We start from the raw sequence: 20,120 nt of genomic DNA, 5'->3' as shown, positions 1-20,120 counted from the left end.
CAGAACCCAAGAGACTCCCTGGTGTGGAAAGAGAGATGGTCACCGTGGCACCACGCGACACAACAGAGCCCGGCCGGCACCTCCTCTGACACCGACACAAAGCAGCAGGGCCCCGCCGGCAGAGGTTTTCTTCAGAGTTGACCTAACGCTTTATTTAGCGGGATTGACTCCCCGGCTCCTGCTGCCCGTACGTGGCCACTCTGCAGCCCCGCTCCGCAGGGCAGGAAGGGCCGCAAAGCGACACCGCTTCCCTGCGCATCCCAACCTCCGGCGGCATCGGGGTCCCCCAGCCCGGGCAGCCGCTGCCCCGCGGGCAGCAGGTGGGGCCGTGAGGACCGAGGCGCCCCACGGCCAGGAAGGGGAAGCTTCCGCGGGACGTTCCCGGGGGCCGCCCAGCGGCTTCCCGCGCCCATGCGGCGCAGGTTGACGTTGGCGCAGGCGGCCGCCGCGGCAGGGCGCAGCCGGGCCCGCGACCCCGGCCGAGGGCGGGCGCGGGACGGGGCGGGACGGGGCGGGGCGGCCCTGCCCGCCGCGACGGCGGCGGCGCCTCCGGGGCCGCTTTGTCGGCGCCGCCCGCGGCCGCGGCGCGGGGCGGGCCCGGGCGGGCGGCGCGCGCGTGCGCGGGGCGGCCGTGACGCGCGCGCGGGGCGGCCCCGGGCCGCTTTAAGGCGCAGCCCCGCGCGGCGCGCGCAGCTGGAGCGGCGGGGCCGGGCGGGCGCGGTGAGTCGGGCCGGGCGGGTCCGGGCGTCTCGTCCCTTGTTCCTTCCAGCCCAGCGGCGGCCGAGGCCGGAGCAGCGAGCGCGGCCCGAGCCCGAGGGCCGCCCCGCCGCCTCGCGGGGCCCGTCCGCGCCGCGCGGCCCTCGCCGCCCGCTGAGCTGCGCCGCGGCGGCGCCGCCGCCTTTGTGTCTCCATGGCTTTGTGTCTGGAGCTCCTCCGGCAATGTGAGTGCCCGGGCTGGGGCGGGCGGGGGGCCGGGCCGCCTGCATGGCTCCGCGCCGCGCCCCGCTGCTGCCGCCGCCGCTTGGCCGCCGCCGCCCCGCGCAGGTGGCGCCGCTCGCCGCCCTGGGCGCGCCCGGGCCCCGCCGGGGGCCGCGCCGGGAAGGGCTGCGCCGGGGCCGCCCGGAGCCCCGCGGCGGGTCGGGCTCTGCGTGTCCCCTGCCGCTCCTCGCGGCCCGTGAAGCGTCCCTGGGCGCTGTGGGCAACGATCCCCCCTTTCATGAGGTCACGCTCTTCCCCCCGCCACGCTATCCCGTTCTTTTTTTTTGTTTTCATTTTTTAAGATGCTGCTAGGATTCCCCCGTCTGTCCCTTTGAGAAAACGGCGCAGGGCAACGTGGGGGTGCGGAGTAGCCGCTGCAGCCTGGAGTGCCCATGGCTGTGCAAGGCTGCTCCGGACGGCCAAGGCTGCCCCTCCGCGCATCCCGCCCGGAGCAGGGGCTGGGACGTTCCCATCGTGATCTGGACGCAGGAGGGATCGTCGCGGGGCTGCGTGGGCCGGTGCGGAGCGCCCTGACCTCCCGAAGGGGCTTTGCAGCCACTGGGATTCCTCTGAATTGGCAGGTGTGGCTCAAGGAGCAGTGTGTGGTGTTGGACACTAAGTAAATATAACTCCTCATTCCCAAGAGATTCTTAATGTAAGAGTTTTGGAGAGGAGGGGGTGACTTCCAGGATGCTGCTGGCAGGAGAAATGCTGCTTACTCAGCAAAGGCGCTGGCCGTCGAGTATTTTACCCAAGGTCGTGCTAAAGTGCGTAGTTGAGATGGAAATGGAACTGGGATCGCTTGACTCCAGGGCTATAACTTACCGCCAGAAAACAGGCCTGTGGCATTAGACCTTAAAATGCATTCCAATCCTGTGGAATTATGATGAGCCGGACTGCCAGATTCCCCAAAGTTGGCAGACTTGGTTCCCAAGGGTCTGCGGTTATTTGCTGGGGCTTCCTCTTCCAGCAGCAGTTTTGGTGCTGCAGAGTTACAGCCCTTTGCATGTGCGTGGAGAGCTGGCATGAACAGCGATCAGCTCTACCCGGCTTGTCTGTCGGGTGCTGGCTCTGCGGCCCTACCTAGGTATTTGGAAAATAAGGATTTCTGCAGAATTTGGGACTGACAGATGTTGCTGTCATGGAAAACCTAGAAGCGTCTCTTCTGATTAAGATGCCTGTGCTTAGCTGCTCTGTATATCCTGCTTCTGTTCCACTTCTAGGGGTTGTGTAAGATTTTGCCTGTGTAACTGAGATGCGTGTTGGAAAATCATGGATTTCTACCTCCTCCCTTGGAGTGGAGGGATGTGACTCCAGGTTGGCCTGTGGCTCTGAAAGGACTACAGAGGCCCCATGAAGCCCATTGCGGATCTGTGGTAGTAAAGGTGACAAGGGATGACTTTGATTTCTATCATATGTGGTCTGAACTTCTGGAGAACACTGGAAATATAGGGAGAGTTGGCAAATAGCGTATCCTGGCAGCACTTTGAGGGCAACGGGTACCTTTATAGAGCTTGGCAGGCTGTGGCTGGTGTCTCCATCCTCTCGCTGAAGGGGAAAACTCTCTTTTCAGCTGCTGAAGAGAGCAGGTGAAGCAGAGCTGGGTGACTCAGTTGCTGGATACCCAATTCCCTAATCTGTGCCTGTAGTTCAGATCTGTGGATGCCTCCGACTACTTAGCTCAAGGTTATTCATCTGCTCTTCTAACCTAATGCCCAGCGCACGGGCGACCCACTGCTCTGCGGGCTCGCGTGTCGCTGGTCATGCTGCCAGCGCAGGGTAATTTAAAAAGCTTTTAATGGATAACTAATAACTGCCAGGCATTTACAAATAAGTGTGTGTCAGTTTGCATCTCCTGTGCAGATTTCCCTCCTGTTGTTTCAGTCCACCCTTAAATAGCTTGGCATGAACTACTCATTGGGCCCCATAAAAATTTCTCTGTCACTAATTTTGCTATGATGTATAAGCCTATCTGCAGAATAAGGCTGCAAAGCAATGCTGCAGCAGGACTTGTCCTCCTGCCTTCATCCGATGCGTGGCTGTACATCCTGCACAGCAGCCTCCTGTGTTTTTTAATAGGTTGAGGAGGCCTAATTGGATTGAGCGTAGTGCAAGTTACAGCAGCATATGTGAGCTGGCCGGATTAGGGCTGTGCAGGCGGATGGCCTCGTTCGAGAAAAATCCCCTTTAATTTCTGCAGTGAAAAGTTCTCAGTGTTTCCTATCAGAGCAGATTTTAAGAGGGGGACGGCATGTGAAGCGCAGTTGCGGTTTGCATGGGAAGCAGGTTTGAGCTCCAGCTGCCGGGCAAGGTTCCGCCAAGGGGCGCGAGGATGAGGATGGGGGACTCAGCTCCTCCTGGACGGGCTCACTGAAGAGCCCGTTTATCCTTGTGGTTTCTCCCCGTCACCAGCTTGTGACCTACGTGCTCACCTGCTGCCTGTGAAGTGGGGGTGACTCTGATAGAGTTGGATGTAGAGAGCTCTTAAAGAAGTAGAAGTTAAACTATTAGCTGCTCGTCAGTAAGGAGAGCAGGAGTGCTGTCCCTTGTAATTTGCCTTACAGAACTGAGGGATTAGTGGCGCTTTGCAGGTGAGTGCCTGAAGTCACCCTGCTGTCCCCTGGGGAAGCAGCGGGCGAGGGGAGCGATGGTCCCATGGCTGGAGTCCTCGTCTGCGCCTTGGCCATGCGATTCCCTTCCACTCGGCCGTGGTATGGCCAAACTGAACTGCAGGGCTTTAACAGCATTTTGAATCGCCTCTGAAAATTATAAAGACTTAAGTGCTGGAATACGTCTGCGCACATGGATCTCTCTGAATCTTTTATTTTTTATGTAAGATGAGCTTAATGGGCAGCGGAAGGTATAGAGCAGTGCTGGCGCTCCCGTCGTGTGGTGCAAGGGTGGGTGACGAGCTGTCCTGGAGCATTGGCCTACGTGTCTGCAAGCATCCCTGGTGCTGAAGCAGAAGCATGGCAGAGAGGCAGGGGGGGTTTTCCTCAGGGTGTGCGGTTTGACCCAGAACCCCCAACGGGACCGCTGGGGACCGCACCCGTAAGTCATGTGTGTTAATTTAAAGCAGCACAGGGAGGAAATCCCAAGCTCAAGGGCAGCTGCGCTGCTGCAGGCTGAGACGCTGGGGGTCCCCACATATGACCTCTGAGGATGTCTCCTTTTGGACAGGACCTAGAGGAGAAGGTGCCTTTGATCAGGAGAATCCAGAACCTGTCTTCTCTGGTACTCCCCTGGAGGCATGTGATGGATTTCTGCAGAGGGCAGGGCTGTTTGTGCAGCACTCTATCTGGAGGAAAAGGGCTGAATTCTGACTCTCCCTCCTCTGGGGAAGCTGGGGAAGCTTGGTCTTTCACGGGGCGCTTGCTGCTGCAGGGGCAATGGGGCTGCTGCTCCCACTGCCACTTCCCCAGGAACGTCATTATCCTCATTACCCGACCGGGGCTGAGCTCATCAGCCCTTCCCACAGCACCAGGCCAGCCGGGGGTGGGAAAAAGCTTTGGACAGTGCAATAACCTGGATGGGCTGCAGCTTGCTGCATCCAGCTGCAGTGCTCCAAAGGCGAGCAGCATAAGGATGTATAAATTTAAAAAATCCCCACTAGTATTCATATCCAGGACGTGTTGAGGATTGGTGTTGTGCATCTTTAGTGCCTCGCACTTAAAGTCCATGTTTCACTGCAATGTTCTTTTCCCTTTAAGCCTAGTTTTATTAGATCAAAGCTTAAGCCTCTGTGTTGTCTCTCTGGTTTGAAGTTGACCAAGAAAAATATGAGTCGTGACTGTTTCAAAGGTAAATTCTTAATTGTGGCGCGACTGTCAGCTGGGCTGACAAGGTGATGCCTGATTAAAGTGGCAGGTATTTAGGAGTCTATAAAAGGGAATTTCTAATGCAAGTTGTCATGAGATTAGTCAAATTTCTAAAAGGATTATTTGTGTTGTGTTTCTTTTATATTCCGGGAGTGCTTGAGGACCTAATTGTGAACAGAGCCTGAGCAGGGTATTTGTGCAAGAAATCTTCACGCTTACGATGCTGGTGAGAATATCTAAAACTGTGTTAAACTGCAACTGAAATTGGAGAAGCTAAAGCCGGGGTACTGCATCCTTCCACAGTGTTATCTGCAGGGATACCCGCTGTGTCTGACGCTGGAGGGGATGTCCTGGGGCGCAGGGCTCTCCTCGTGGGCTCGTAGCCCCCCTAGCAGCACTGCCCCGAGCCCATGCTCCTGGATGGCCAGCATGGCATGGGGAGTTCTTGGCTTGAGGGGGTTCTTTTGTGCTGTGGTGGTTCAGGAGTGTCACGGGATCGTTTGTCTTTAACCACTGGGCTAATCCAGCACACCGAGGGCCATTTTTCACCTCAGTAACGATCTGGTGGCAAAGCCTTCTCCTTGTTTGAACTCGGAGGCTTTCCCGGGTCACTCCGCTTGGCCCTACTGTGGACTCCTGCGTCAAAATGCTTCTGCTCAGGAACTCGTCCAGGTTTTGGTGCCTTTTCCTTGCGGAAAGGCTGCCGTTCCTCTTGGCCGACCCGCGGGGCGAGCGCGGTGCCAAGTGCCTTGCAGCTCGGAGCGCAGCTCTGGGCTGAGCTGGATTGGTACAGAGAGGTGCAAATGGAGCTGGAGAACTTTATTTTTTCCCTCTTGCGCCTGAGCAGCTGTTTGCTGAGACCCCTTGGAAGAAAGCGAGCGTAACCCAAGAGCGACAGAAACTCCACAAACCAAAGCAAAAGGAAGGCAGCCCGTTTTGCAGCGCAGGAATCACTGGAGTCAGACACACCAGAGGGTGGCAATTCCCGTAGGAAAGGAGCAATTTGGGCACCTGAGCACAGCCCGCCCGGCCATGTGTGGCTGCTCCTGTGTCCCCGAGGACACAATTGGGACATTTCCTGCTGTCACGCCAGCAGAAACTTTGAAGCCCTTGCTGCTTTCTTCTGGCGCTGCTGTTTGTGTGCTTCCCTTTGAGGCTTTTTTTAAGGCTGTGAATATCTAGGCTGCTGGGAGGCAGGTCTATAAATAATTCTGGAGGCTGGTTATTTTTGGCTTATTTTTGCTTCTCTTAAGGTTTTTTTCCCTTCTCTAGATGTTTTTTTTCCCTAGTGCAAGATTTGTTTCGTGCTCAGTTGTGTTTTTCGCTGTCTTCTGGCTCTTGCTTGCTTAGAAAACTTGTTTGGGATATGGGCAGTAGTACCCGTTTGTGCAGCAGATGGATGTGATTGTGGCTCTAAGCGACCTAGTTGGTGCACCAATGGTGCTGAAGCTGCGTTGAGGGCTGGATGAAAACCTTTCCAAAAGGGTAAGATGCAGTATAGGAACAGCAGTGGTGGAGACATCCCGTTGTGCAAACGCAAGCGCCTGAGTGTTTCTGTGCCGTCCACGCTAGCAGTGCTTGCAGGCGGCAGTGGCTGGAGGGAGTTGTTCTTTTTGTGCCATGGTGGTGCAGGAGTGTCACAGGATGGTTTGTCCTCATTGGGTTAATCCTGGCAGAAACTCAGGTCGCAGTGATTGCTTTAAGGCCTGCTGTTGCATGTGGGAATAACTGCACGAGCAGAATGTGTGAGCACTTTCATTAAGTGGCACATATAGAGACTCCTGCCTTCTGCAGCATTTGAGCCTGCTCAAGAAGGAAAGAAAAGGGCGATGGCATGTCCTAGCACTCCTCTGTCTCACCGAGTCTGTAGAAAAATAGCAGTGCCCGAGGCGTAAAGCCTGGCTCTGTTACAGTCTGAGTAACTCTTCTGCCATGGAGCCTTCCGCTTTGCTTTGCCTTTGCTCTGGGCTGCTCTGGAGCACTCGGACTGCTGTGTTATGTGTTGGCCTGCAGCCTGTTTGCTTTCTGGGTTAGTGTGCTTTACGGGATGGAGAGCGGGCAGCAGAGGTGCAGGAGGAGCTGCACTCGCTGACGGCGCCCTGGGGCTTTTGGGGACACGTGAACTTGTGTCAGCAGAGGTTGGTCCTTACGTCCTGAACTGGTCCGGAGGCTAAAAACACCAGGATGTAACGACCTTGTTCAAATTCTTGATTTTTAAGCCTCAAGTGTGTGCGTTTCTCCAGGTTCACCTGCATGCATCCCCTTCCTTACCGTGGCAAGCTGGAAGCGCGTTGGGAAGTTCTGCTCAAGGGCCATGAGCTACCCGGCTGCCGCCACGTGTGCACTGGGGATGGCAGTGGCTCTGCCGAGGAAGAGCTCGGCCTGGCCCAGGAGGTGCCGCTTCTTCTCTTCCCTCGTGCCAAGCTCAACGTTCCCTGCAGTCAGTGTGGAAGCTGATGATATAATGAATTTTCCATTTTAGAGGGGCTTTTTTTGAGCTTGTCCACGGTGTGAAGGTTTTAGGCTTACCTAGCAAACCAAGCATGAGGCTTTTTCTTGCAGAAGCAGTTTACTTTCTATAGCAGCTTCTCCTGTTTCTGTTGATCATTCTGGTTTCCCCCACAAAAGGGGTGTCCATAAATGCCAAAACTGCCAAGAAGTGGCCTGACATCCCCGAGGTCTCTGTGTCCACCCGCTGCTTTCCCTGTTCTTCTGGTGCAGAGCATGGCATGGTGTGCCAGCCGCCCAGAATGGCCTGCTGGAATATTAATGCAGCTCTAAGCTCTGTAGATTGGCAGGCAGCAGGATCCTGGTCTTAGGTGCTTGATCCCTCAGAGAGGAGGCTGGTGCTTTTCAATTTTTTTTTTTTTTTTTTTTTTTTTTTTTTGAAGGATCTGTCAAACCTATCAAAGAACCACGTTGTCTGTAACTTAGATGAAAGGCTAGGGCAGCTCATAGCATGGAAGGTTCTTTCCCTTGCCTGCTCCCTTTGTAAGTGCTTTTCTTGGGGAAAATTCTTGTGTTTGAATCTCTATGAGTTAGTGCTGTTAATCTTAATGTAACTAGCTGTCCAACCCAAGATAATCTACTAAAATGCCTCAGTGTTGGTAAAAGCTGAGGAGGGTGGGAAGTGTTTCAGCACTCTCCTAACTTTGGTCCTATCTGTCTTATCCGATTCCTGCAAAGAACGTGAAGCTCCCCAAACTGAGGGAATTTGACTTGCACTTCTAGTCTAATTGTTACTTTGCAGCGGAAAATAAATGTGGGAAGGTCAGAGATGAGATTTTTCAGAATGGAGGTCTGCAAACGAATGGAACTCAGGAAAAGCGACTAGCTCATCTACAATTCTGCATGACTCGCAAGCTTCTGTATGTTTTTTCAAGCATGCGTTCAGTTGTGTGTGTGGAATACTGCCTTGTTTCTGAGAAGAGCAAGATGCTGTTTCCCCTATGCACAGCAAAACAGCAAATTCCAGGGTATGTGGAGGCTTCCATTAAAGGCTATGGATAGATTGCTCACTAGGAGGAACCTAGGCCTTCTGTCTCTGCTCATGGGCTTGTCTAAGTAGAGAATTATCCCCAACAAATCCCTTTATTACAGGGGTGAGTCGCTGAGATATGGCTGTTCTCACAGAATAAGTGTCTGTGCCTGGTGTTCCCTGTTCATGGAGCTTGTTTATGCGCCCACAGGAGTTAATTGGGTGGGTGAATCCTTGGTCTGGAATTCCAGGTTGCTTTGTTCCTGTGCCAGTGGTGATTTTTGGCACCCCTGAATGCCAGGTAGGTAGCAGATTATCTGATGGCCAGGTTATCGCCCCCAGTGGGCTCTGGATAACCAATTAGGTTTGGCGGAAGGTGCCAGCAGCACAGGCTGCTTCTCTGCTCCTGTTGCATGAAGCACGCGAGGGAACGCAGCTCTCTGCAGGAGTCTGGTTGCTCTTCTTTCCCCTCCAATTCAACAGTTGGTTCCTGCTGGTGGGGAGTGGGTTCTCCCAGCCCTGGAATGGTCCCAATAGGAGCAGCTCTTGGGAGTGACACCAGTTTGGTGGTTAGTTTTTGCTGCTGCTCTGACTCGCTTTCTGCTGGGTGGTTGAGTTCCTTCCTCAGCCCCTTACCTGATCTTCCCCGAAGGGCTCTGCTGCCCTCCTGGTGCCTTGGGGCTGCCTTCGGCAGAGGGGCAGCCCCATCTCGAGCACAGCCCCTTTCCCAGCGCTCGCCAAAGGCTCTTGAACGCAGGCCAGGCTGGTCTGCGGGCCTGGAGTCATCGTGAGGAGCGGTGCAGGGCGGCGAGAAGAACCACGGAGGAAACCGGGGTGGGCTGCGCGCTCAAGTAGAGGCCTGGAAGCACTCTGCAAATCGGCGTGTTCTTCAGCAGGGTCTTCTGAAGGTTAGACATAAGGACACACATCTGTCAACTTCCACATAATGTATTTGGCTCAGGATGTTCACCCACACAGCACTAAGCAGCATCCAGACTTAAAAACCAAGTGTTCTGCTGACAGCTCACCCAGAGTGACCCCACGAAATACATCTGAGATGCTAAAGGAAATGGCATTCCTGCCTGAGAGATAACGTAACCAAAAGTTGCTACCACTTTGTCTAGGCGCCTTTCCAGAACCGAAGTTCAGACATTCTTTCATCAATAGCTATTTAAGAGCTGTGACACCACGTGTGTGTTCAGGGCTCGAGTCAACACGCTGTGCTGCAAGCCAGGGCCTGGGGAGGCTAGTCGGGTTGTCGCCTGTGATCTCTGATAAAGGCTCTGAAACTGGAGCTGCCTGATCCTGTGGCAGCAGTGGCCATGTATGCTTGTTTAAGGTAAGCAGAGCTCCTACAAACATTGTCCTGGGTTGGAGGATAACGAGTTACAGATTTGTGCTCAAACCATTGTGCAGAAATGTAGATGACTTGTCAAATCCTTGCGGGCTCTTGAGTCCGTAATGAAAACATGCAAAGTCATCAAGCCCCTGGGTTTCACCATGATGTTTTATAAATGTCTTTGCACGTCCTAGCAACTCTTGATCAGGGATTGGCAAGAGATAATGTAGTCCTGTTCTTGCTTTTTCATTTTCTTCTCTATTCTTCAGTAAGTCTTCTTGTCCAATTTTCCAATTCTTTTCCAATTTTCACCAAAAGGAAACTTACTGAATCAGACCTGTGCTTGCCTGGGCTCTTTCCAGCTACATCAAACAGTGCTTCCCAATACAGTGTCACATGGAAGAGCAGACAAGGGTGGCGCCTGACTGCTGTCACCCTTGCAGGCCTCCTTGTCTAGCTGTGGTGGCCCACCAAGGGGGTGAATCATCTCCAGGTCAGTCCATTTGCAGTTCTAGAGCAATAAGCTGGTCAATGTGCAGCACTGAGAACATGTAGAAACCAAACACTCCCTGAATAGGAGGTCTTAATTTTCTAGTATTGTTAAATGCTTCCAGAAAATTGTTTGCACACCTGGCCTGGTGCATAGGAGCCTGCTAAGCATCAAGGTGTGAGAACCTGGGCTGCTGCTCCTGAAGGCATCATAAATGGCTAAGTCACAGGTGCTGGGACCACCTTGTGTTGTGACTGTAGCTGTGCGCGTGCTGCTTAGGCTACCCCTGCTTAACTGCTCCCTTACAAGGGCTCGTTGCCTGTCTCGTTAGGCTGTGCAGCACCTTCTGCGGAACTCACCAGCAGAAAGCAGGAATGGGGACGGGGCAGCCAGGCCGTCACAGTGTACGTGAAGCGATGCTGAGTGACAAGGGAAAAAATGAAGCTCTGCCTCCTTGGGGAGGTTGTGACTTCTGTCTTGCTCCTAGGTCAGGTTCGTCTCCTCTGGGCGCTTTCAGAGCCGGTGACACGCAGGAGCCAATACCGGGGGAATCTGCCCTTTTTGCCAGGGATTGCTGCATTAAGCTACACAGCAGCTCTCTGCTGAGTGAAAGAGTGAAATTTCTGACCGTGTTCTCTGATAACAGCCTGGGTGCAAGGTCAGCTGTGCAGCCAACCCAGTCTCTAAATGCCACAATCCTCCTGTGCCTTCCTTTGTGTATTCAGAAGATTTTTACAAGCAGTAGGAAATGTGGTTACTGTTAATTTTGCTGGGCAGGCAAAGGACAGAACATCCTTTAAAGTAGTTTAATGGAACAAGAAGTGATCTTGAAGGCTTCCAGTGCAGGCTCATATTGTGTTGGTTTCCCCTAAATTGTGCTTGCTTCATAGTAACTGCAGAGACAAACAAAGAGAAAGATCAAACCGAATCTGTAGAGCGGGAATGTGAGGTGTTTAGCCTGGTTGATAGTGGTGCCTGAAAACTAAGTCCTGACAACCAAATGTCTTCCTGAAGTTGTGTGCCCACATCTGTGAAACATGGCCATGGGGCTGCCCTTGTGCAGGTGCAGGATTGACTGATTAAGACTCCTTACAGATGTGTAAAGAACCTGGAGTGGTGGCCTTGAGGTGCTCCCTCCAGCACTGCCATCGCATGTGACCCGCTACCCCAGCTCTGAGCAGGGAGCACCCCTCAACCCATGGCCACACTGACTTGCTCTGGGGGAGGCTGAGCTGTCCAGAGACCTGCACATCTTGCAGGACAGCAGTTCTTGAGGTGAAAAAAGAGGGGAGACCACTTGAGAAGCAGCCGATTGTGCAAATCTTCTCTGGCAGGTGCTGCTGAAGCTGAGTGTCAATAGACTTGCAGTTCTCCAGCTGCTGCCCTGCAGCTGCTGCTCGTGACGTGCCGTTGTGTCCAACAGCCAAAGTGGTGGCCTCTTCAGCACCAACCGTGACAAGGAGTGAAGAGCTTTAAGCACAGGGTGCAAGGAGAGACTCGGAGTGGCTTTTGCTGCCAGACCTGCTTTTATAAGCTTGGTTTGGATGTTTCCAGTGCTGGCTGCTGCCTTCTTGGGCTGCAGTGTCAGCAATCACATTGCAGTAGAGGACACAGGTATGGTCTGGCTGAGCTGACTCTCTCCTATGGCTGGTCTATAGTGTAAGTCTGTAGAAGGTGCTTCCTTGATCAGCCAGGGCTGGATTGTGTTCATGGATCCTGTACTTACTAGTGCCTGCTGTGTTAACCTATATAAAATACCCTCTCTTTGTTGTTTGTGTTTCTTATTCTCCTGCCTTGCTTTCTTGGTGCTGGAGTGAGTTGTACACAGCTTTTTAAGGCTTTCCAAGCAGTGACTTCTGTGTATGAAGCCTACTATAGCAGGCAAATCATATTGAAATCAGTAGACTGTCTTGGAATAAATTCCCTTAAAGCAGGAGCTTGCTTAAGCGTATGAGGTGATTCACTTCTCTCGTTACCTTCTTTACCCAAGGATGGGGCTTCCCTGTTATGGAGAACAGCCGGGAAAACTGGCCAGAGTTGTACTAGGCTCTATAGCAGTTGAGTCAGATATGTTCTCAATTAATGTAATTAACAGTTAGCTATCGAAACATCTCTAAACAACCCTAGGGCTGGAGCCTGCTGCAGTGGTTGGGGTAGGAGGGGACAGTGCTGCGGTACCTCCGGCCTTGCCACTCGCGCTCCCAAGCTGAGGTCACCGGCCACGTGTCTGTTTATGGAGCCGTCTCCAAAATAACTGGTTACTGTTTGGTTTCCTCAGCTGGGCTGTATCTCTTGGTTACAGCTAGGAAATAGCAGGACTTAATCTTTTACTGAGAGGAGGTGAGACTGTCCTATCCATGCTTCAGTGTTAAATCAGTTTTGTTAATCTCAGAATTTAGGCTTGTTGATAAGAAGCTTCTTCTGATATCTGATGGGCATTTTGCATATTCCAGAAGTCAGGACCATTTGTGGAGCTGGAGTAGCCTTGGATCCCTATGTAAAGATTGGGTTTGTTCTTGGTCTGACCAGCGCTAGCAGTATGGAATTGGTCTGGTCCTTCAGGGAGTGGGTTTGGGGAATGGTCACTTGTGCAGAAAAGGCCACCTCAGCCACTGTTTTCCTCCTTCTTCACTTGCCGTAGGACTCTTAATTTGTCTCCAAAGTTGTTTGGTTTGTTTTGGCCTCTGACCATCAGTGGGTGAAGGTTGCTTCTCATGGGCTGCTGTGTAGTGGCAGAGCTGTCAGGGTGCCGTGGTTTCCTCAGATACATTGCAGAGAAAACCACATTTTGCAGCGTGCGTTCCCGCTCTGCATCCACCTGTGCTGCAGTGGGAGCAGCCTTCCACGTCTCCCTTCTCCTGCTTCGTGCCACCTCATTCCCTGCATTATCACCTGCTCACGGACAATTCCTGCTGCCAGCCAGACCCGAGCCGTGTGGAGGAGACTGCTGGCAGAGTCACCCCTTCCTCAGGGACTTGCACCTAGCCCTTGGCTGGGGCTTCAGAACGACCTTCCGAAGGGGCTTCCCCTGAGCGAGGGAGTCGCGTGGTGTCTAGCTGCTTATTATCATGAAGTGTCTTTAATTGGTACCCAGTAAAACTGTCCCAGCTCTTCTGGCATGGCGTTCGTCCAAGAGACTTGACTGGTGCACTTACCTCTGAGTGGGGTTACCGTAGTTAAAACAGCTTGAATGTTTTTCTGGAAGCGCCTTACAGCAAAGATGGGAGAGACAGGGCTGCATGGGTTCGTATCTCCAGCTTGATATTGCAGGTACCAGGAACGAGCAGATCGACTGCTCTGTTCCCCTTACTGGTGATGCCACAAATCCTGCACTATCCAGGACAAGCAACCACCACAGCAAGTCTGTGCTTGGATTCCCTTGTGTCCCACAGCTTATTGCACCCCACAACTTGGAGCATCCTGCTCTAGCTCAGTGGCTGCATGATTAGGTGTGATTTTTTTCTCAGTAATTTCTGTTTTGCAAGGACAAAACAAGTGGAAGCATTTGCAGGAGTAACCTCAGAAGGGCTGATGTGATGCCAGTTGGCGTTGGAGCTTGCTTCATAGTGATGAGCATAGCCGTATCCTGAGCCACCCACTTGAGGCAAATGGGGCAAAGCCCGAGCTGGCTGCTGCCCTGGGAGGATTGGGCATTTTGTTTGGAACGACATACTCTGTTTACCGTAAGATCAGTCTTGGTGCTGGACAATTAGCACAGAGGAGAGGCTGCTGGAACATAGTGGTTCTCTCCAAGCCAGCAACTGTTCCCTGGCCAAGTGGAGAAGTACCTGGAGCCCTGGGCAGCCTTTGAAGTGTCTGGTTTGGCTGATATCTCTTTTAAAGAAATTCAGGGTGGGCATTTCTGAAGTGCTGCCCAAGGCCCCTTGCTCTTAGTGTCTACGTGGGAGCAAGATGAGGCCATCACAAGTTCAATTCCTACCGCCCCGGAACATCTTGGAAAATCCCAGCTGGCCTCCCCAGGCAGGGAGGGGGACTGGGAAGGAAGAGACAGGCAGGGACACAGAGCAGCAGTCCCAGCACCTGCCTGCTGGAAATCTCTGGTCATGTTTTCCAAAGAGCTGCTGGCACAGCCGGGCAGCAGGGCCGTGGTGGTGACTGCTGGAGACCACGAGCAAAAAGCCCCTTCACCTGCAGATCTTCAGGCCTGGGACTGATCTGAGCAACTGGGTCGTTCTCGCTGTAGATTTTGAATTTGCTTTTCATAGTTGACTTGTGTCAAAGCAAGTCTGGTGGATTCTGCGGTTCACTGTGGAACCACTTTTGTTGCTGTGTTTAGGCTTGCTGGAGAGCTGACAAAAGGCTTCTGTCCTTGATTGGAGCAGGGGCTTTGCAATTAAAAGAATAAACCTACTGATCTGTGGAGCCTGTTATGAAAGCAGGGGTCTGGGACAGCCTTGTGGCACTGTTGTACGTGCTGGAAGGGGAGACCAGGGAAGGCACCATTGTGGGTAGGCCTGTTGGGAGGCCTTTCTGCTTCGGAACACGTAGCCACGGGAAGGCTGCCGGTGACCTGTGCCTACAGCCTCTGCACTAAAGAGCAGCTTGGGAGGCAGAGGGGCTCGTTTAGCCTTTCCTGAAGCCTTGTCCAGCCCTGGGAGAGCAAAGGAGAGTTTCTCTTCCAGAGCTGAGCTTGAGCAGGGAGGTGCTCCTGAGAGCACCTCGAGTCAAGTGTCTTTTTGGGGATCACTCAAACACGGTCTGACCTGAGATCGTTCTTGCTGCCTTCCTTAAGTTGCCGTAAGTCAATGTTTGCTACCTGCTTCCCACCGGATCAGACTAGCTTCACTCGCTTAGGGCTATGGAACAGAGGAGGAGGAGCGAGAGCAGCAGCCGGGAACGTTCCCTGCCACCCGCCTGCTGGGATCGGTGCTACCAGGTGCAGCCCGGGAGCAGGTTTGCAGTGTGTCCCGCAGGAGAGCCATGGGATTCCTGCACGTTTGACCTGAATGCCCCATAGCTGCATCCGTGCAACTAGTGAGCTCGGAAGAGCTGAGGGACAGCAGTGTTTTGGCACTGGAATAAATACAAGCAAGATGGGAAATGAAGCCCAGAAGGTTTCCAGCAGGAGATTTCAAGGCAAGAAAATAGAGCAGTCTGTTCTGCAGAATAGAGCAGGTTCCTGGAAGCAGCGTCTGATGCTCCAGTGAGTTTTAATCTCTCCTGGAGCCTGAGATTTATTGCTAGCACTGCTTGGAAGGCCAGGGAGTCGACATGCCAAATACCAGCTTCAAAATGGCAAGAGAGAAAAGAGCAGATCGTGAGAATGCCATGAGAGACAGAAAATGGCATGAGAAGCAGCTCAACAAGAAAGTCTCTTCCAGTTTTGTTGCCTGGAAACTCTGTTAAATTGGTGTGGTAGGACTCATTATTAGTTTCTCCCTGGTGTCCCTTTTCTGTTTACCAGGTCTTCAAAGCACCTTCACAGCAGGTTCTGCAAGCTGCAGGGCCGGGTTGTCCCAGCTGTGGGTGAGCAGGTACGGGCTGTGTGCGGGAATCCAGGGCTCCCTCAGCTGCCCGCGTTTCTGGCAGAAAAGTGGGTTCTGTATCCTCAGCTTCAGGAGTCACAGGGACTCCTCAAGTTGCGAGCCAGTAGTTGGTATTTTTGGAGCAGCTAATAAAAGCAAATGGAGCTGCCGAGATGGAGACTCATCTGTCTTGAAGCTATTTAGGTCACAGATATTAGAGCCTCAGCTGTGCTTGGAGAAGACTCTTGGTTCTTCTAAATCCCTGCCTGGGATTTATCTTTCACTGTGAACTTGGACCTACCCAGGCTCTCTATCAGATGGTTGTTTGGAGGAATCAAGGAGCCAAAATATTCCAGAAAGCACTTGGGGTGCTCTGTAGGCTCCCGCTTCGGGAGGAAGGACCCGCAGGGCCTGCGCTGGAATGGAGTCAGCAGATGAAGTCAGCTCGCTGTGCGCACAGTTACTGCACGGAGCAGCGCGCAGGAATTCCAGCCGTGGTAATAGCTGCGCTCTCCGAAGCTTTCCAGTGCCTCGCCCAGAGGGGCAGGATTGGGACATTTGCCTAATTGCCCGTTCTGACTGTGCGGAGTTGCATCCCCTCCTCAGAGCGCACAAGGGGTTTGCAGCACTGCCTGCTCTGCTCGGAAGAGCTAATCACAGTCAAATTTAATGCTAATTAAGAGGGGGAGCGACTTGAGAATAGAGCCTGCTAGAGCCTTTCTTGTTTGCTCCTGAGACTCTTTTTAATCTTATAACTAATGCCATGTTAGGCTGCGAACTAGAATACGGAGTGGTTTTCTTTACCATGCAAAACTGTGCACTGCCTCAGCAAACAGAGGTTTCCCAGTGATTCTGACTTTGATTCTGCAGTATTAGCATAATGTTGCCACATCTTGGCTTGTCCATATTTAAAGGAGGAAATGGCTACAATTGCAGCTACATATTAAACCCCCTTGATGATAGGGGCTTTGAAGATGTAAATCTTGGATGTTGGCTGCCTGACAGCAAATGTCCGTTGGGGAAAAAGGCCGTCCTGGCCGGCGCTCCGCGTGCTCGCGGGGTGCTGAAGCGCAGGGAGGAGCGGGGCCCTGCTCGCCTGCTGACACACGGGTTTCTGCGGCCCTGTGGGCACAGGGTGGGGTTTGTTTTTAGCTTACAAAGAACTTCTGGCTGTCTGGGCGTGGGGAGGGTTTGTCATAATGTGCTGGCGAGAGCGTCGTTTCCCGTGCTCGGAGCAGCTGGGGTCCTGTCCTCCGGGCGAATTCCAGATACCAGCAGTTCTCTGTTTGGGACATAACAGAATGGCACAATGAGAATCACAGGGGTGAATAAAGTGAGGGGAATGGTTTCTGCTGCCCCTTTTTTCCTGTAATGGTGACACTCTAGCTAGCTCTTCTGCATAAGGTAGGCGGGACAATTGCTAGTGGCTCTTGTTCCTTGGAATGAAGTGATTCCTTAGAACCCCCATTTCTGTGAAGGGAAATGCTAACAGGAAGGCTGCTATTGCTGACACTGGTGCAGCTCTGTTCCTGGTATCGCAGAGCCCGTGTTGACAGGCTGCTGGCTGCCCTCGGGATTTTCAGCACCCTCTTGGCTAGCTCTCCGATGAACAGTGTTTAAATGGTGCACTTAAAATAATGGGTAACGCAGCGACACTGCTCCCAGACTTCCTCTGCCGGCGGAGCCGAGCCAGGATTGCCTCAGCAACTGTGCAGCTTTGCAAAACCTCCCCGGGCTCGCGGGCAAACCAGCGCCAACCCGCTTGGTTAACCAAGAGCTTTCCATGAGATTCCTGCCTCCCGGTGAAGGCCCTGGGAAGAGAAGCAAGGCGGGTGCCTGGGCTTGGAGTTCTCCTCGCTGCTTGCAAGGTACTGCAGGATAGCTGCGTGTGCTGGTGGGACGTGTCGAGCAGGCAAGCTGCTGTTTTGGAGGGCAAGCCGTGGGGCTGTTGCATGGATTTTGTGCTTGGGGTGCAGCGTTGCCTGACCTTGCAGGCTTGCAGTAAAGCTACTTTGACATGTGAACAAGTCCTGGGGGGTTACCTGCTTTTTGTCCTTTGAAGACTAGCAAATCTTCAAATAATAAACCTGATCTGTCAGTGTAGGCTGGAGCACATTTGGCCTAGCTTTTGCGCTGGTTTTTAGCTGTGAGCTTTTTTGGCTGGGTGTGCTGCTCCAAGGAGTTAGACCAAGATTATCTAGATCTCCATGGTGAAGTGGAAGCTGGCTAAAGCCAGCTGCGTTTTCAGTCCTGAAAATGAGTATGGTGCTGTGGAAGGGAAGGTGGCAGTAAATGCACAGTATCTCATAGGATATATAATGGAACTTGCTTCTGTGGGGCCTTCTGGAAACTGATAGCTTGGAGAAAAATTAATAAGACCTGCCTAATTAAACTAGCTCTCCTAAGCACTTGGAAGATTAATGCTAATACCCGCAGTGCACTTGGTCTTTGGCTATATGACTGGGTAAACAGAGGTTTCCCATTCTTTATTTTGCAATAGCGGCTGTGATGAGGAAATACAAGCACCTGGAGCATAACCAGCTTAATCAGGGTGCTGTACGGCAGCTCCTGCAGCCCAGTGCTCCTGTGCCGGCTGCGGCCGTGGGCCCTGTGCAGTCTTGGCCCTTCCCAGGGCCTTTCCAATGCTGACACTCCGGAGCTGGCTCCGCTGAAGGCTTCGTATGTGCTCTGCAGTAGAAGACTCAGCAGCCTCTTGCTGAAGAAATACTTATTTCCAGACATCCACAGAATGCCTTTAAATGCAAGGAGGAGTGGGACTTGCGGCACATGCTATTCCTGGAAATGCTCTGGAGGAGCCCGATGGATGCCCATCCTCAGCCACGTTCTTGCCCCCTGTCCTGCTAGGAGCTCCGTTTTCCTTTCAGCTCGGCCGTTAGCCCCGGTGACGTTAACGCTGCCTTGAGGAGCCGCCTGCTCTCGCGGCTGGGCGGCTCGTGGCTCCTCGGGGCGGCCCCTGGGCTGGGAGAGCTGCTTCCTCCCTGCCAGCCCTGGCTCACGGAGCCAGCATGTCACTGCTCCGAGCGAGTGCTCTGTTCTGGAGCTGCTGTGAACCTTTGCGGAGGGGCTTGTCTGGAGTGGAGACTCTGCAGTGTCAGGACAAAAAAAAAAAAATTTAAATGATGTCTCCATCAGCGCCCAGCCTGTGTAAAACAAACCAGCCTTTGGTGGAAGTGTTTGGTACTCTCTGCACCTGGACACGAGTGCATGGATGCAGGGGGGTGGCTCCTGCTGTGCTCCTGGGGCTTGGGCCTGCTTCAAGACCCTCATGTTGGGAGATCCTGCAGAAGTGCAGGTGATGAGCAGGCGGCTCTGGGAGCTTGTGGAGAAACCTGTGTACGGGAAGCACATCTCTGGCTTACTAAGATTTAGCCTGTGCTGGGGATGTGGGGGTCCGTGGCACACCAAAACATGGTTCCTCATTCCCTTGGCTGCTCTTGTGAGGAGTGTGTGCGTGTGAGGACACTAATTCCAGTGTGAACTCTGTGAGCCAACACTAGAGACCTGAGGGGCCCTGTCCATGTGGGAGCGGATGCCCAAACTGTGTCAAAGCTGGACTGCTGCTTTTCCTTGTGGAATCACACCCATGACACTTCCTAGCGATCCTCTGTGGGGAGGGTTGTGGGTGATGCACGTCTTGGTGAGTCCTGGTGCTTATTCGCAGCTTGAGGGTGGTAAATGCTCCCGGATGCCGGGGCCCCATGCTCTGGTGCTTTGTGCCTCTTTCCAGTTTGTGGCCTCTTGCAAGCGGCTGCTTTGGAGGGTGTTTGGTGGGGAGCGCTCCCCCAGCTGCCCAGGCTGATAAAAGTGCTTATTGTTCCTGGTAGGGATTTGTAGCAGTCTCCAAGGGGCGAAGTTGCAGCTCAGACTCAATCCCTGTGTGGAAAAAGCCCCTCACGTGACGAGAACACAGCCCTCTCAGTCCTTCACTACTTAACCATTTCTGCCTTTCCCCCTGTAGCGTCACCCGCAAAGGGCTGGGAACGGCCCTTGGAAACACTGTGCAGTGCACAGGGAAGCAGCGATGTTCTTCCATGCGTTCCCTCCATGCCCTGTGCAGCTCCCGGTTCATCCCGGGTAGCTGCTCTCTGCTGTTAGCTAATGCTGCCGCTCACCCTAAGGGGGTTTTTTGGTCACGGATGAGCAGGGAATACAGATTGCTCTGCAGGGCGTTTTGCGGTGCAGTTTTGGATGCAAGCTGTATCGCTGGTCTGCAAATAACCAGCTGGTGTTCGGGGAAGCCCTCTGCTCTGTGAGAAAGCTCTTGCTGCAGCTGTGCCATCTGAGAGGGATTCCTCTGAGGCTGAGGTCCTTTTTCTGCGGGTAGGGCCAGATCTTCTGTCACAGGAATGTCCAGGAGCTTCATGTACTGGTCAAGCAGATGCAGGGCAGTCCCTTGTTTGTTAACAACGGGTTAACTAAATAGGCCAGCAATGTTATGCAGCATCATGTTAAATAAAGGTGTGTGGGAGGGCTCTGAGCAAGGTAGGAGCAGCCGCACAGATGGGCAGCA

The 20,120-nt window shown here is 53.3% G+C and overlaps 1 protein-coding gene across 5 annotated transcripts in view; it reads left to right on the top strand.

Annotated features, from left to right (window-relative positions):
• Positions 1 to 20,120, top strand: part of DLGAP4 (DLG associated protein 4) — a 139,829-nt gene that overhangs the window by 103,423 nt on the left and 16,286 nt on the right. The window contains exon 1 of one of the 5 annotated variants that reach the window (XM_088536054.1): positions 889 to 941. The exons of the other annotated variants lie outside the window; for them this stretch is intronic. Coding sequence (XP_088392180.1) covers positions 911 to 941 — 31 coding nt within the window. The 5' untranslated portion in view covers positions 889 to 910. Of the gene's footprint in view, positions 1 to 888; positions 942 to 20,120 lie in introns of those variants that run through there. 5 annotated transcript variants of the gene reach the window in all.

The sequence above is a fragment of the Tinamus guttatus genome, unplaced genomic scaffold (assembly GCF_059628265.1).
Source record: "Tinamus guttatus ecotype Peru unplaced genomic scaffold, ASM5962826v1 Tinamus_guttatus_pri_ptg000650l, whole genome shotgun sequence".
Taxonomy (NCBI): Eukaryota; Metazoa; Chordata; class Aves; order Tinamiformes; family Tinamidae; genus Tinamus; species Tinamus guttatus.
The sequence above is the reverse complement of the archived record's forward strand: the minus strand, read 5'-3'. Positions and strand labels throughout refer to the sequence as shown.